This window comes from Leptonotus elevatus, chromosome 2, assembly GCF_054856555.1.
Source record: "Leptonotus elevatus isolate MCC_2025b chromosome 2, RoL_Lele_1.0, whole genome shotgun sequence".
In the NCBI taxonomy this organism is placed as follows: Eukaryota; Metazoa; Chordata; class Actinopteri; order Syngnathiformes; family Syngnathidae; genus Leptonotus; species Leptonotus elevatus.
Window position 1 is genome coordinate 35,297,799 of NC_141240.1, and position 12,977 is coordinate 35,310,775.

A 12,977-nucleotide genomic window follows, 5' to 3' on the forward strand; every position below is an offset into this window, starting at 1 on the left:
GACTTGTTTCTCTAAAGCCGGGTTCACACGGCAAGATTTGAAAAAGTAGTTTACCGCCGCCCGAGTATGAATGTGTGAGTGCATGAATAATGTATCCACTCCATTGTAAAGCGTCTTTGAGTGTGTAGAAAAGCGCTACACAAATCCGATGCATTCATATTATTAAGTACGGATTTTCAAGTTGCTTCGTGACTGTTTTGATTTTGGATTTCCCACCGTCCGTCCCTCGTTAACAGGCCGAGTGCTCGTTTGTCCTCGGGGCACATCACGCACAGTGACAAGTCGGGCCGAAACAATCCAGCATGCTGAATATCCCCGATTTGAGATCGGAGCGGCCCAAAAGTCCTTCCGAGTGGTCGACATTAGAACATGCCACACACACAGCAGGCTTGTCTGTTAAGATTGTCTTTTAGTTATCGGATTGTCTTTACGATTGTCGGGAGGGGAAATTCGGGGCTGAATCCCAAACACCAGCTCGTGGAGTTGTGGGAAGCCCGATTGTGTTTATTTGACATCTCCAACAAGTTTGCCCACGGTCTCTTTTTATTTGAGTTCCGAATTTTTCTGTAAAATAAATAAATAAATAAAAATCCCCAAACCACCATCCTCTCCTCCTCTCGTGTGCCCTCTTCAATGTTGCGTCGTGTCTTCCGGGTTTTTGCGGCTTCTTCTTCTTCTTCGTTTTTGTTGGATCACAATGAAAAGGTAAGATTTCTGTCTTGGGAGTTTGTCTGATTTTTTATCTATGGTGCGACAAAATCTTTACGTGTGTGTGCCAGGCCTGAAACGGGCTGCGTGAAACCTCTCTTCCCTCCGCACTGTGTGCAGGTTCATGTATATTATGTTAATGTGCTTAAGTACATAAAATGAGCACATTTTCTGCATCCTCCTCGCTCGCTATTTCTGGATTCGTTTTTTTATTCCCGTAACCACTACTGCTTCTGAAATTATGCTAAATGTCCCCCATTGTGAGGCTAATATTGGTTAATCTAATCTAAATAGACTATTTCTATACGCTCAACCTGGATTGTAATACGGGAATACAAATTTATACGTATAAAAAAAAAACACACACATTAAAGTTTGCCTTGGCTAAAATAAACAAACTGAAAAAAAAAAAGATCATTAGAGGCTAAGAGAAGAAGTGAAGCATGTGAGGGAGGAAAATGTTTGCGTAATCACATATTGGTCCAAACGACTGCGTATGTTGTTAATCAGAGAGGAGGAACTTTTTAAAAAGTGCATTTTGACCTTTAAACTCTCCGCACGCCTAATTGGCTTGTTTCCTTTCAGCATGTTCAATTCCCTCCAGAACGAGCAATCCCAAATCTTGCCAGTGTTTTTCCTCAACTCCTTTCCCTCGAGATTTGCTTGATGTATACAAATATTTTCATCCCTCCATGAATTCTCACAAGAAGGTTGACAAGCGGTTTTGTTTCAGTGAAGCTGCCACCAGAGCTCCGAGACGCTGTCATCCTTCTGACTCCAAATCAGAAGTGACTGTCATCGTTCAGCCCTGCCCGACCATCACACACACGCGCGGGCACGCACACGCACACACGCACACACACACACACACACACACCCATGATCGAGGGCCCCCTTGCCGTAAAGTCACCCATACATTTTGCTCCTGTCCTCAAACACACACACATGCGTATTTGAGAACTAAAACGCACATGCCTCGGCCGTTTTGTGGCGGTCACATCACAGCAAAGTCACTTTAGGCCCCGTCCAGACGACTAAAGTGATGAGACGTGTGATGGAGTGAGAGGACGGGGCTTCTTCCTCCTTGTGTGTGTGTCCCTCTATTCAATTTGTCGCTCCAAGCCTGTCCTCCGCCTCCTTGACCCGAGACGAGTACAAAACGACCTTCTGGACCAAACACGGAGGCAAACTTTGTTTACGAGAGGTTTCCCTCGGATGGGTTCCTCTTTAAAAGTCTGTCTGAAAACATTCAATAAAAAGACACACTGAAAAACAAAGCCAGCCTAAGATTTGATATGGCAACCCCCCCCCCGTTGATGATTTATAAGTCGTTACATGAGAAATCAACTAGTATTATTTGCATGATTGTCTTTTATTTTATTAAATAACAGGTATTTAAAATAAAATCACATGCTAACTTTAATGTAGTTTCATATGCCATGTGAATTTTATTGATTTGAATTCTTAGTACAATTTTCCCAAATTTCGGTGCAGTGCTAATGTTCAGAATGTGCATAATATTGCAATAATATTTTCATGAACACTTGGACCGGCTATGTTACTGTAAATGAATGCTGGTAATGATGCGGTACTTGGAGCGCTCTGTAGTTTATTTTTATTTTTTTTAGGTGGTACTTGGTGTAAAGGGTTTGATAATGTCTGTCTTAGACAATTAGACATGTAAAAAAACCAATGAACAACTTGGATTCAAAATCTGCTCAATGAAGATCTTAAAAAGGAAAAACTGTAGCTGGCTCGATTTAAATACAACAAATAGTAAAAGCGTAGCTGAAGTCAACGTATACGCCGACTTAGTAGGTTGATCGCTACAAAACTATCAAACTGATTAGCATATCGCGTTGAGGCTAATCACACAAGTTATCAACCAAAGAGTAGAGTGGTGCCATTAGAAATAAGTTGAATTAATTCATACTGCAACCACGCTTGTAACTCGAACACATGTATCTCAAATCATATTGCCCCAGTGAAACATATAGAAATGCCATTAATCCGTTCCAGCTCCCCCCCCCCCCCACACACGCACACAATTTTTTTTTTTTATGTGTTTGTAAGAGACACAGTATTTTATAATACTGTCATTTACAGTATGCAGTATAAAGCAATGAAATTGAATTAAAATTATTTAACTGGATGGCCATTATGATACTTCCCAGACAGATGACTAGGCACAAGGACATCTGTACAGTATAAATATCTCAGCTCCTCACACAAAAATACTGTTTATGACAGTTTGCATTATATTAAAAAGTCTCAATTTGTTGCTGCAAAGTTGCATCGGGCCAATACCTCCTATGTCACAATTTGGCAAATTTCATATTTTTTCACAAATATCTACAATTGGTCAGTTCACACGTGTGAATGATAAAAAAAAATGTTTTTAACAAAATATCAACCAGTGATGAGATTCGGTTGCTCTCTTTGTTGATGGAATGTTAATGGTTTAGCAACCATGCCATTATTGGGGTCTTGTGCAGTGATGCTTTTGGAGGTACGAGGATTTGGTGCGACACCATCGATGTGCGTTTCCCGTTATGTGTTAGCATTAGCATTAAGCTAGCAGAGCAAAGGCTAAGATATGTCTAAGACTCCATTTTGCACAATTGTTGAAATTTAAAGTTGAGTTGCGTTCACCGCTCCCATACAGCGCTCTTATCTCACGTTTGCATGTCAAAGCTCATATGTTGAAAAACTCCAACGTCAGGTGACTATACCATTCTATATATAGCAATAATTAGTTTAAATACAAGCATTTTGAAGGTGAATTTATATCCCAGCACCCTTAGCCTATACTGTGTTACGGGCGATCCGGCTCTGCTCATAAAACACAAGTGCCGCGAGCAACATTGTGGTGCAGGTCATGTCATGTATGTTAACAGTGCTGTCCATGCAATTGAATACATTTTGACAAAAGCGGGTATTTTCAGGAAGTGGGGACACATTATCCTTTAGTAGCCAGAAAATGCTGCTCAGAAAATTGCCACCCTCATCTAATCACGCCGCATACAAATTGCACTCGTCTGCTCAGCAAATGTCACAGTTCTGCACATGACTTGATAAAAGGGCTTCAGCGGGGTGAACAAGTGAGCCAAAATACAGTTGCAGCTCTTGTGGCGGCTTGGAGTCGGACTGTTTATTGTGCCATCTATATGAAGTGAATGGGCTGATATTATGGAATAATAAAGAAACAAGGAAACAAAGCTGATGTGTGAAAAACAGGAAGTCAAAAGTCCCGCCTCCTCCGTGGCATATACATTAAAAAAAAAAAAAAAAGCCTGAAACCCGGGGTGGGTTGTGTTGCCACTCTCCTGCCCCATGTTTTACCCGCCCGGTTAACATAAATCATGCCTTTAGTACAAACATTTATCCTTGGGGCACACATATTTCTCTATAGGGTTCTTCACACTCTTGGTTATTGTTCTATTTGTTTGGAATGTTATACAATCTAAAGTAAGTTCTTCTGTCGGTGTACTAAGAACAGACAAATTCCCCTCAAGGCGAACCAATGATCAGCGCATTGCGGCCGAATGGTTTTCTTATTTTCTAGCGTAGAAACAATATTCGGCCATTTTAGCCAAGTTGGGGCCATTGCTGAAATCATGAAAGAGCATAAAAAAATCATGGAGGGAACACCAAGACGGGCAGTGATAACCAAGAGGCGGCACTCACTGTTTATTGTCAAGCAACTTCACATTATTTTTTGACACAAAATAAAGTCTCCATTTTTAATTTCTTATGATAGCGAATTACACAAAAACCTTGACGTACAGGAATAAACAATGAGTTTTTGGTAGAAAATAATAAATAAGCTGCAAGTGAGTATATATAAAGTTTATGCATATGATACAAACAGTAAAGCATGATTGAGCCCATATATGAATATTGCTGGAATTTTTTTTTTTAATAAAGTCTGTATGAAAGTGTGCTGATGCTGATTTTGTTCCACTGTTGAATATGAACATTCGCAAAGTCAGTGCAAATATGAGCGCGTAAAGGAAAAAGAATGATTTAGCTGTCGCAGAGAATTGCTAAATATATTAGGGATGAAATTTATAATTATTTAATCTAATGGGGGTGGGGGGGGGTTGTTGTATTTATCGGGTTAAAAAAAAATTCAAATTCCCATCCATTTATTTATTCAGAAGCAGTACATTATTTCAAATTCACCGTGGAGAAAATGCATCAATAATTGCATTATTGTTCATTAGTTACTGGTTTCGTCAGTTTTTTTTTCTTTTTTTACAAGTACATACTTCCAAATGTCTCATTTTAATTAGTACAAAATCATCAGTCACTACAGAAAATATTTACGGTTGGGAGGCTGAAATTCACTGAAACAAGGTCTCTGAACAAACAATTATCAGAAATGTTGATTTTGATCAATTTGAATTCATCGATTAACTGTTATACCACTCAAATATGGAAATGTAAAGTGTCAAGCCAAGCCAGAAAATATAAAATGTATTAACATGTATTTAATGTTTATAACGTCTTATTTAATGGTTGACTTTGCCTTCCATTCCTCCCTTTTTGACTGTCATTTGTTAGATTTGTGCAAGGCAAAATAAAGCAAACTCAATTTAAAATGTTTCTGTTTCTTTGGGATTTCTGATAAATCCACAACATAATTGTGAATGGACACACAGCGACGCTCACTCTCCCTCCACGACACGACACGAGGGCAGCGAAAGTCCACCGTGAAAAGCGAGCAAGGAGGAAGCAGCGCTGGACAGGAGACATCCAAAGAAAGAAAGAAAGAAAGCGCAGATGAGGTGAAAGACTGACGAGCGACAGACAGCGAGTAAAAGACAGGACGGAAGAGGAAAATGAGTCAGGCAGCCAATATTTTTAAACAGCTTTGCTTCCACTCAACTGGGCATCAAGGCCATTATCCCGAGGTTAATCCCCAATCCGACGGAGCTGGCAGCCTTTCGGGACAAGCCAGCGTGTTCGCCCATCAACAAGGTAGGGAAGCAAAATAACACGCACACACACAGCCAGTGACAGACAGGTAGACCAGCTTCAGTAGAAAAAAAAAAAACATTCTTAGCTTCATTTTCTTCTCTTGCATCTCCTCTGTTCTATTTGACATATTCTTTCATATCAACTGCTCACGCTTCTTTTGTCACATATCTACACATTCTCCATCTATGCACCTACCCGTCCCCATCAGCCTTGAGCATGCTGTATTTTCCACCTCCACCTCTCTCCTCCGACCGGCCGTCCGTCCGTCTGTCCGCTGGCTGGATGCTCTCCAAGCAGCCAAGGTGAAGGAGAGAAGGATAGTGGTGTCATGTGGAGAGGCACCAAAGAGGATCCAGAAGGCTTAGAAAGACTTAATGCTACTTCCCTCATCCACTCTCATTCCCTTCCATCCCACCACACACCTGAAAAGTCAGGGCAACGGCCCTCACGTACGCCTGGGTCACATACATCAAAATTTTGGAGGCTCAACATCGAGCAGGAAATTAGCATCCGGTCTTATGACTTCACCATGCCGGGCACCATCTCATTTCGTCACCTCCAGCCTTGCGAGGTGTTAAGCCCCGAGGATCGCCTTGGAATTCAGTCGTAGCGAGGACAGATAGGATCATCCCAAAGTGACACTTTGTGTGTGTTTGGCTCCTCAGGTGACCCCACAGCAGCAGCAGTCAGTGATACTGATTGCATGCAATTGTTTTGTGTTGTGTCTAGCGTGATGTGGCGAGATTTACAAAAATGACAGTCTGTCAAAATGCTGAGGCTGGGAGGAATGGTCAATTTAACCAACTGAGCATAACAAACCTAGTTTTAAAAATCATATGACGGGTTTTGGGGAAAGGGAGTTGCTTTTCTGTCTTTTTTTTTGTGGTTCACTTATAGAAAATCTGACACAAAAATGCCTTCAAATTGCAGTGAAACTATATAACTTAAAGCTGCTATTTGTAACAATTTGATTAAAATATATATATTTACAATAGCCTTTTTATTGGACCATTTATGACTGAAACATCTTCTAATTAGTAGATTAACACCTTAGCGCTCACAATGGGTTCTCCTGCAAGCGTCCTATGGCCAATAGTTTTCCGACTGGATTCGGGTTCGAATTTCCTGCCTTCTGTCTGCCGAAGTGACGCCATGTGTGCATTGTGTACGTGAAGAAGAGTGTGCGCAGTTTCATTTTCCAGTGGCAGTAGCGATATGAAATGGAATTTTCTGTGTTCGGCAGCTTTAAATATTGTTCAATATATATCTTTTCAAACCTTTCATTTCCTCTTCTACTCAGTAAGCCCACCAATAAGCTTGTAATGGACGGAAGTTGGAGGTGTTCTACAAGGCAACACATGGACATGATTAACTGAATCATAATCAATTTTTGTTTGGGCATTTTCTGCACCGTCATTTTGGAATAATGTGCTCTTTTGAGTAAAGGGATGGATATTAAACCCCTTCGGACCCATAGATGATGTGCGTGTCTAACCCCAAAAAACATATAATTTGGATGATGTCAACACTTCTGGTTCATGATTGGATACTAGCTAACCAACCACAATCACAAGTTAATTTGCATGATGTTCAAGTTAAAAATGTTACATATAAGCTGTAAGGTTACAACACGTTACAGCCATATTATCCTGGCGTCCACTATAACAAAAAACATGAGACAACCCCCCAAAAAAATTCCATGTTGTTCTTATGTGGGAAAAAGAGTCAAAATCAGTACATAAAGAAAGAAAGAAATTGCCCAGCAGAAAAAAAATGCGGGTCTGAAGGGGTACAAGATGATGTTTTTTTAATCCGATAGTCCAAAAATCAAAAAAATATATTTCAACTGATAATTTAAATAAACATTAGTTGCATCCTGAGCGCAAATGTAGCATTATTCGTCAGAAGAGCAATGTGGTAAGTAGGTTGCGTATTTTGATAATCAATTACTTTTTCATGATTTTTTTTGCTTAAATAATTGTCTTTAATTTTCAAAAAAAAAAATCTTTACGAAGCGGTTTTCATTTGAGGAGCAATTTTTTACAGGATAATCCCAGGTCATTTATTAAACTTTTTATTATTATTATTGACAATCTAATAAATAAACTACTGGTTTCCTTTTTTTTTTGTATAGAATATTTTTTTATTTTTTTATTAAATTGAAATTATGTAGAGCACAAACTGTATTTTCTTGTCTATCTTATTCTGGAGGTGATGATTGCTCACTGATTTAACAGCAATGTGATTAGCATATCTTTCTAGCTAGCTGGTGCAGTGTAAAAAGCACCTAGCTTGCCTTAACCTCCGCCTACTCCCAACGTAGGTGACGCACCGCCCAGGTTTTAGGGGCCGTCCTGCTGGTTCATTTATTAGAAATAATCTGTGTTGTTTAATGTGTTTGGTTGAGGCACACAAATGCTAATTTTGACTAGCAAACTGCTACGCAAAAGCACTTATTTACTTGTTTTATTGAAAATTGCACAAATATGGTGTCCCCTTAATTGTCACCTTGCTACTCAATGTGTTGTGTATGCGTCGTTTATGGGCCATCTTCCTCTCTAAGCCCGCTCGGCCTCCCATGGTAACAACCTGACGTACGACCTGAGGCTTAGCCTAAATTTTCTCTATTAAAAGCTGCGAAATGCAAATAATAAAACATCTCATTACACCAGTTCGAGAAGCCAAATGAAAAGGTGCGGGAGGAGGTGTGGACGATTGGGGCCTCAAGACAAAAGAGGGGTTATAAAGGAAGGCGGCGGGCAGGAGGCGGCGAGTGAGTGGGAGCGGAGGATGTGAAAGGCAAAGGAGGGAGGATGGAGGAGTTAAAAGGGACAAAAACAGATAAGGGAGACAGTTGAGTCTTTGTCTTAGACTTGCTATCGTTAGCTTAGCCACATATGTAAACAGAGGTGTATATGTGCCTCATAGGACAAATGAATAATTATTAATCAAATTTAGGTCATGTGACTGGCTTAGCCATTGTCTAACATGCCACTACTTTGCCTTTAACAACTCTTGGTGGTATTTTTTAGGGTCATTGTCCATCTGCACTGTCAAGTACCATCCAAAGAATTCAAAAGCATTTGGGTCAAAATGACCAGATAATAACACTTCAGAATCCACTCTGCTGCCTTTTCAATCACATCATCAATAAATACAAGGGAAGCAGTTCCATGTGCAGACATACATGCTCACCTGGCCATGGAACAGCTGAGTAGCCAATTGTCCCATTACTTTCGCTCCCTTCAAAAGTGGGAATCATATGCAAACGGTTAAAATTCCTACAAAGTTCACCTGATTTGGATTTAAATTTCTTCAATTTAAAGCTGAACTCTGAAGTTTAAGCACATCTCATTTGTTCCGAGCCAAAAAGATGACAATTGTGTCAATAGTCAGGTTTCCATCCAATTGTTTCGAATTTACTGAAAATGTGCAAAACGGACATGCGACTTATGCCCGTTTCCATCTGTACTTTTTTTGTGAATATTGAGAGGGGACTCCGCTGCTGTAGGTGGCGGTATACACCATAGAGATGTGATCCACCAGTAATTTAAAAGAAGAAGAAAAAGAAGAAGACCAGTAAGCGACTGCAATGACGTAGTATGAGTTTGACGTAGTATGAGTTTTATTTTGTAATCCTTGATAAACCGGAGCGTTTCTTTGCTGTTTTCCATTAAAAAATAACATTAATATTCACTTCTTTAATTAATTCCAAAAAGATTTCTGTTTCCGATCAAAATGTGTGACGTGTATCCGGTCTTGCCAGCGGTTATTTGTAAAACCGGTTTCCATCGCCAAAATTAGCATTTTCATTTTTTCGATACTCTTCAAAATCCACCCCCTCTAAGCATAAAAAACATTTTGCCGAATTCTGGGCCCTTTTTTGAATTTGTAGCGTTTTCATTCAGTTTTATTTTCGCATTTCTTGAAAATTCAAATAAAAATGGGTGTATGGAAACCCAACTAATGTCTCAATATTTATGGACTTGATTGAACAGATTCAATCCCAGCACTTTGTCCAAAAGTCGCAACGCTCATTTTGTCTCTCTCATGTGGTAAATAAAGCAACCGAAATATTACAAACAGCGCCGTGCAGTCAGTTTGTCCAATCAAGCAAATCCTTTACAAATCAAAACGTGCCAAAACGCCAATGCACGAGAAATTCATGTTCACAAAATCATCACGACCTGTGAGCTCATTGTTGTTTATTAAGATGTGTGCTTTTTCAATGACTGGATGATGGTGACTCACTGGTGGCGAGTTATCTGGTGCCGAGGCGGGTGTCCAGTGTGTGTGTGTGTGTGTGTGTGTGTGTGTTAGGGTAACTTTGCAGTACAGTGACTAAGAAAGCAAACAGAGGCAACCTTCTTAAATCCACACTTCCACTCACAGTTCAGCAAAGAAAAGGGGCAAAAAAAGATGTACGGCTTACTTGTTAAGTCACCCGCCCCCCCCCCCCAACACTCGCCACCAAATATGGCAAATCTAATTTACAAACACTGTCGTGTGTGCCCAAAGAGGAAACAACACTTTATTTGACTATATTAGCATAGCCATCAATACGCAACATTCGCAGGCTTCCTGAGACTATTATAAAAGTGATTTACATACAAAGCTGTGTTTATAAAAGTACACTTGTATAGAATGGCCCGAGGCTGCCGTGTCACTCATCAAGCTGATCAAAACGCCGCCACAATCCAACACGGAAGAATCTTGGAGCACTTTGGCAAATCTGTCCTTCAACAGCAGAAAAAAAAAAAAAAAAAAAAAGTGTGATAAAGGGAGAGGAATCAAGGAGAGAGGAGAGGGCCATCTAAATATAGAAAGACTCACGTCGTCGGAGTTGGAGAAGAGACGGTGAAGGAGAAGAAAGCCGAGAGGAGATGGGGATGCGAGAGAGAAGAAAGAGCGACGGAGAACAAAAGCAGTTTTGGCAAAAAAAAACGTAAAAAAAAAATTTAAAAAAAAGAAGACAAGTAGCTTGAGATCGATGTTCCGCGTACTCAGTGGACTGATGGAGAACTGGACACAGGCAGCACTTGAGCACTAGACTCAATGTCGCACAGTGCTACAAATGTCCATCAATAAACGGCTCAGTACGAGTTATTGTCCTTTATACTACTTAAACGGTTGTATTTAAAAAACGTTTGAACAAATGGGTAATGCAGTTTAAAAAAAAAAGAAGGAAAATTTGTATTAACCAAGTAGTTTTCATTGTATAACACATTTCATTTCAGAGTGATGCAGTAAAGTGGAGGACAGCAGACGACAGTGTAGTTTGATAAGGCATACATGCAACAACAAGCGTTGAATAGGAAAAGACCAATTATCAGCCGGGCCAATTATCGGTGCTGATATTTGGCAATTTGATGAATATTGGCTTTGAAAAAAAAACAAAAAACGATGACGGCCGATAAAAGATCAATTTAAACTGTGTTAACCTAAAATTTTCTGTACGATACTGCTGATTTTGGGAAATTTGCACCTTTTCTTTATGTTTGAAATTAAGACAAATATATGCAGAACTTAACATTTCAGTTATTTTGAACTTTTTGAATACATTATTTAGGGAGCTACAGTATTTATTTGTTTAAGTTTTTATTTAATATTCTAAGACATACTGATGAAGCTGGGAGCTCTCGGGACATTTTGTTAGAATTGAAAAATATGTTTATTGTGTAAAAATTAACTTAAACAAAAGTTTCAAGACATTTCAACAAGGTTAGGAGCTGTAATTTGTATTTTTTACAATTCTGACACCAATATTTTTCCTCTTTTACAAAAAATGAATACCAGCTCCAAATATCGGTTATCAGCCTCCTTGACGACTAATAATCGGCATTTAACCTGGGAAAATAATTATTGGTCTATCTGTAATATTGAACGTGTTGAATAGCATAATATCTTGTAATATTTTGCATCTGGCGCAGCACAATGACAGCATAACATATGTATGGTACAGTATAGTGGTTGGTGACCCCTACAATATATTACTTTGCAGAGTACACTACAGTACAAAACTCTTATAGCCCAGGGAAGTATAGTATTGTACAGGAGGCCTACAGCATAATACAGTACAGTATGGTTAAATGGCAAAAGCTATTTATTTAATAAAATAGAAGAAAGTTCGAGAAGTAGACGGGTTTTTTCCTCTTGACAAATAGCCAAAGTAGTTCTTTTTGAGACTTTTTTTTTTTCAAAGAAAACTCAATGTAAAGTTTGCTTTGTTGTGCCTCAAGGCTGCCAACTCCACTGTGAAGAAACTCGAAGGCTCATCCTCACATTTGTCTGCTCCTTTTTCTCCATGTCCGTCCGTCTGTCTGTCTGCTTGTCTATTGTTGTCTAACATCAGACTGTCACCTGTTGACTAACATGAAGGACGGCCACGGCTTGCAAGCTTACGGTGCTGATGGTGAACTCCTGCAACCCCCCCCCCCCTGCGGCCATGAAAAGTGAATTCATTTTCGCAACTGGCACGGTTGCACACAAGACAAGAAAACAGTGGCGGTTTTGACTTGTGCTGTCAATGGCTAAGGACAACGCCTACTTTGGAAAATTCATTCTAGGAGGTCAGACAAATTTCCCTCGTTGCAAGGTATCGGTCCAAAAAAGGGCAACAAATGTAATGACAATGAGTGAAAGGTGGTGAGGGGGGAGAAAATGGAGAGTATGTGATGAAAGGAAATAAAAAGAAATGTTGCAAGCTCGCCGTGTGCATTCACGGAGCCGCAAATAGGAAGGCAGCAGCAGTGAGTTGGGTACGTTTCATTTCGTATCCACTTATAGTCAACATAAAACTCTGAAAGAAAAAAATAAATAAAATAATAAAATAAAAATAAAAATAAAAAAAGAGAGCAATGATGATGACATGTCAAATCGGTGAAATTACCGAATGAACAATACTGAGCTCTTACAAAAAACTCTGAGGGGGAATTTGCCCCTCGCCGCTTAAAAGAGGATGTGAACTTTTTCACTTCTGTTCATGTTTGGTTTCATCACAACTGTTTGAAAACGGGAACTCAACTGACGTAAAAAAAAAAAAGAAATTCCTGTAACAATGACTGATCTCTATTGTAAAGAATCTCCACTGACGGATATTACAACATACTCGTTTAGATGACATGCTTATAAAAAAAAAAAAATCAACATGAAAATAATTACTTAAAAGAAAGAAAAATAAACTAAAAATCAAAAAAGTCAAGCAAATATTTACATCACCCTGATGTCTCTGGCAATAAACATATTTTCATACTTAACTATTAGAGCAGAACAACGTATTTATTTCT

The 12,977-nt window shown here is 39.3% G+C and overlaps 1 protein-coding gene across 4 annotated transcripts in view; it reads right to left on the minus strand.

Annotated features, from left to right (window-relative positions):
* zbtb46 (zinc finger and BTB domain containing 46) overlaps nucleotides 1-12,977 on the minus strand; it is an 85,555-nt gene that overhangs the window by 59,988 nt on the left and 12,590 nt on the right. The window contains exon 2 of one of the 4 annotated variants that reach the window (XM_086068536.1): nucleotides 5,887-5,978. The exons of the other annotated variants lie outside the window; for them this stretch is intronic. Coding sequence (XP_085924662.1) covers nucleotides 5,887-5,896 — 10 coding nt within the window. The 5' untranslated portion in view covers nucleotides 5,897-5,978. The remainder of the gene's footprint in view (nucleotides 1-5,886; nucleotides 5,979-12,977) is intronic. 4 annotated transcript variants of the gene reach the window in all.